The sequence below is a fragment of the Egretta garzetta genome, unplaced genomic scaffold (assembly GCF_000687185.1).
Source record: "Egretta garzetta isolate BGI_Z169 unplaced genomic scaffold, ASM68718v1 scaffold105, whole genome shotgun sequence".
NCBI classification, from domain to species: domain Eukaryota; kingdom Metazoa; phylum Chordata; class Aves; order Pelecaniformes; family Ardeidae; genus Egretta; species Egretta garzetta.
Genome location: NW_009259598.1, coordinates 524727 through 528810, shown reverse-complemented (window position 1 = coordinate 528810; position 4084 = coordinate 524727). Strand labels below are relative to the sequence as shown.

Genomic DNA, 4084 nt, shown 5'->3' with positions numbered 1-4084 from the left:
GCCGCCGCTGCTGCCTGCCTGTGGCCCATTGCTTCCCTTTGCCGAGGCTTAGTTCCTCTTTATGGTCAAATGGGATAACGAGAGCAACCCATGGAGGTGTTGGGGAGGTGGGCTTTGCCGTGGGGGTTCCTGGTGGTGCTCCAAAGCCCAGCAGGACATGTCTGAGCCACCATGGCTGTGACGTGATGCCCAGGTGCTGCTGTAGCATCTCCTCTACCGGCCAGGATGCCTTGCTTGGCGTGGATAAGGGGACCCGTGCTGGGGACGTGTACTCTGGCATCGTGGGTCTGTGCCCACTTCCACTCTAGTTATGGGTCCCATGTACCAATCACTCCATACTTCTCACCCTCTGGGACAGGTTTCAGGTGTGAAGGTTTCTTCCTGCCAGTGCTTCCCCCCCCAAACCCCCTCTGTAGCCCTGCAGCACCACACTCACCCCCTGGCTCCCGCCCGCAGGTGGAGGAAGGTGCTTTTGTCAAAGAAAACTTTGATGAGCTCTGCTGGACCCTGACTGCAAAGAAGAATTACAAGCCTGACCGGAACGGGAATAGCATTGTATCCCACCAAGATGCCTTCAAGCTCTGGTGTCTCTTCAACTTTCTGTCTGAAGACAAATACCCTCTCGTCATGGTGCCAGATGAGGTAGGACCTGCCTCCCCCCCGGCCCATCCTCATCCTCCCAGGGCTCTGCGTGCTGGCAGAGCCGCGGTTGGGGATGACACATCCCACTATCGCTTCCTGGCATGTCCCACCACATCCTAAAAGATGTGGTGCTCCAGGGTGTGAGGGCGAGCAGGCCAGGGGTAGGAGGAGGGGGCTGTCTGCCCCGGGCACCCCCGGCTGTGCCCATGGCCACCCCCGCTGCCCAGGGAGAGGGGGGTGACCTGGGAGGACGCCTCCGAAATGCTGAAGCCTCTCAAGTATAGATGTCTTGGAGGATGAGGTGTGGGCTGGTCCATAGTGCTCTGCCATGGCCCAAGCCTACACCAACAAGCTCTTTTCTCTGCTGTGACATGAATGTGCCAGTTCTCAGAGCCCCAGCAAAGGAACATACGCAGCTCAGCTCCTGCTGGGGCTGGTCCCTTGCCTAAAGCCCTTCCATCCCACCCAAGCGTTGAGTTGAGCACGGTGTTGGAGGACTCCTCCTGATTTCGATGAGGGAGAAAGAGAAGATGAAAATCCTTCAAGTCTGGTGCGACGGGCGGTTGCTCCCCATGGAATCGCTGTCAGGCAGGACAGGGCTGTGTCCCTTGTGCTGCTTTCAGCCCATGCCACCACGAAGGCAGTGGCAGAGCAGACCCAGTTGTCCCTTTCCATGCCCGTTGCCACCAACCAGCATCCAGAGAGTTAAGAGCGAGGTTGCCCTGGCTGCCCTGCAAAGCTGCTGGCAGTAATCTCCAGATCTCCAAATTCCACCTGGCATTTGGAGGGGGGGGTTCTCCCTTCTCTGGGGGTCAGATCAAACCCCAGCGAGAAGGTGGGCAGATCTGGGGAGGGAGGGACAAGCTCAGAAGCCAAGAGTGGCCTTGCCAGGAGGGGGGCTCAGCTGGGCAAGCAGCTGCCGTTGGCTCCTACACCATCAACCTCCTGAGATCAGCAGAAAAGCCAAAAAAAAAAAAAAAAAAGGGCAAAAAAAAGACAAGAAACACAGTGCTGCGCAGACGTAGGAGGGCAACCGCACTTCCTGCTCCCCGGGAGAGGTGTTTCCTGTTCCCCAGACCATGACAAACTGAATCATCTTTCTGCTTGCAGGGCTGAGCTTGAAAAAAAAAAAAAAGAAAAAAGAAAAAAAAAAAAAAAAAAAAAAAAAAAAAAAAACTACAGTAAATTCTTGTCCTGCTGTCCTAGTTAGATGGTGCAAAGAAAAATCCAGCTGGGTGCGGGGACCCTGCTGGTTTTCACCTTTCTGCGTGGCTCTCTGCGGCCACCCACCCTCCCTGGCCCCTAGACCGTGGGTAGAGGAGAGCTGGCAGCAAAACCTGAAATAGGTCCTCCCGACGTCAGGCTATTCTCAACACTTTTAGCTCCCTTTAAAGCAATTTATTTACAGTTTCAAAACAATGCTCGTCTCCTCCTTTGGGGGTTGGAGTAGATGACCTCTAAAGACCCCTTCCAACCCCAAACATTCTATGATTCTGTGACCTCTAAAGATCCCTTCCAACCCCAAACATTCTATGATTCCTCCATAGGGACCTCTTCCCCTGCTCCTCCCCAGTGTTTTTAGGACGTCTGCTGGGAACCAGAGTGATGCCAAGGTCAGGGTCATGGTCTGAGGTACCTGCCTTGCGGGCTGAGTGTGAGGGACAGCACCGTTGGTCTCTTCTCCCTCAGGCACTTGGCTTGTGCAGAGTTTTCTCTGCAGACAAACAAGCCAAAACCATCCCAGCCTTGCAGTTAAAAGGAAAAACCTCGCAGTAGCGGTCAAGCTCTAACCCAACATCAACCTCCTGAGCCTGTCTGCTGCCTGGAACACCTTGACCATGACTGTCAACCATCACAAGGGGTGATACTGCTGGGATAATGGTCCTGCATCTCCAGGCTGGAAAGAGATGTGGTCTTGGGCTCTCCAAAATGGGTTGGTGGGGTGGGGATGGCTCTTGCTTCTCCCCATTGCTGAGCTCCCCGTCCCCGCAGGTGGAGTATTTGCTGAAGAAGATCTGCACCGCCATGAATGTGGAGCTGAACTCCTGCGAGCTGGATGATTACCTGTCCCAGGAGCCGCAGGGGCAGGGGGGGCTGACGGTCTGGCAGTTCCTGGACATGGTGAACTCGGGGCGGTTCCTGAGAGGCATCGAGCAGGAGGCCGTCAGCATGGCTGTGGAGGAGGTGTACCAGGAGGTCATCGAGGATGTGCTCAAACAGGCAAGGAGCCCCCATGTCCTGGGGCACAAACCCCGTCCTGCCCCCACCCCGGTTTTGATCCGCGTGTCTCTTGGGCGCAGGGCTACCTCTGGAAGAAGGGCCAGCTGAGGAGGAACTGGTCGGAGCGGTGGTTCACGCTGAAGCCCAGTGTCCTGTCCTACTACATGAGTGAGGAACGGAAGGAGAAGAAGGGGAGCATCGCTTTGGACAAGCACTGCTGCGTGGAGGTACAGCCTGGGCCATGCTCAGCTGGGGGACAGGAGACCCCGGGAAGGGGAACCCAAGAATATGCAGTTTCCCATCCACAAGCATGGGAGACCCAGTCCTATGGCCGAAGAAAGTGGGGATAAGGTAGGGTACAGGGGGGTAACGCCATCCTGTGTCCTCTCCCTGCAGGTTCTGCCCGACCGGGATGGGAAGAGGTGCATGTTCTGCGTGAAGACCTCCTCCCGCACCTATGAGATGAGCGCTTCCGACACCCGGCAGCGCCAGGAATGGACCTTAGGTCTGTGCCCACCCTGCGCCCCCTCCCCAGCTTCCCTGTGGCCCCCACCGCGTCCCCACTGACCCTCCCCTTCCCTCCCCAGATCCAGACAGGGCAGAGATCCTTCTGCAGGAGGAGGAGCAGCGGCGGAAGCACCAGCACGAGGAGATGCAGAGGACTCTAGAGATTCAGCTGCGGGAGGCTGAGCAGGTGGGTGCATCCTCATGGCGTGTCCTGCCACGGGGCTGCGTCACTCGTGGGGTGGATGCTTCCTTCCCCTTCCCTTGCCCGCAGTAGCCCAGGGGGGTTGGAGGAGCTTTTAGGAGCGTGTCCCCTTCTTGCAGCAATGCTGCTGCCACCCATCACCTCCAGGCTCCCAAGGGCTGTGTGTGACCCAGGGATGAGGGACAGAGGGGTCAGCACCACCGGGCATGAGATACCCCAGGAGCAGGAGATGAGGACAACCCGCCCCCGGGGTGTATGAAGCTGGGGGGCAAGCGAGAGGCGAGTGCTAGTGCCAGGCTGGCCAGGGAGCCCACTTCTGACCTCGCAGCCAGTGCTGGCTCTGAACAACGTGGTGTGTCCTCCTGAGCAGGGGAACAGCCTTGCTTTGGAGCTCACTCCATGGTGTGGCAGACATCCCCATCCGCCCAGGGGTACGGGGACTGGGGGCCCTGGGGACGGTGGCAGTGGCTCTGCCGGCTGCCTGCGCTGATGGCTCTTCTCCCCGCCGCCGGG

General features: G+C 57.9%; 1 protein-coding gene across 1 annotated transcript in view; it reads left to right on the top strand.

Moving 5' to 3' along the window:
• DEF6 (DEF6 guanine nucleotide exchange factor) overlaps positions 1–4084 on the top strand; it is a 13063-nt gene that overhangs the window by 6366 nt on the left and 2613 nt on the right. Inside the window, exons 3-7 of the mRNA XM_009638243.2 lie at positions 457–642; positions 2635–2862; positions 2943–3089; positions 3259–3367; positions 3450–3556. Coding sequence (XP_009636538.1) covers positions 457–642; positions 2635–2862; positions 2943–3089; positions 3259–3367; positions 3450–3556 — 777 coding nt within the window. The remainder of the gene's footprint in view (positions 1–456; positions 643–2634; positions 2863–2942; positions 3090–3258; positions 3368–3449; positions 3557–4084) is intronic.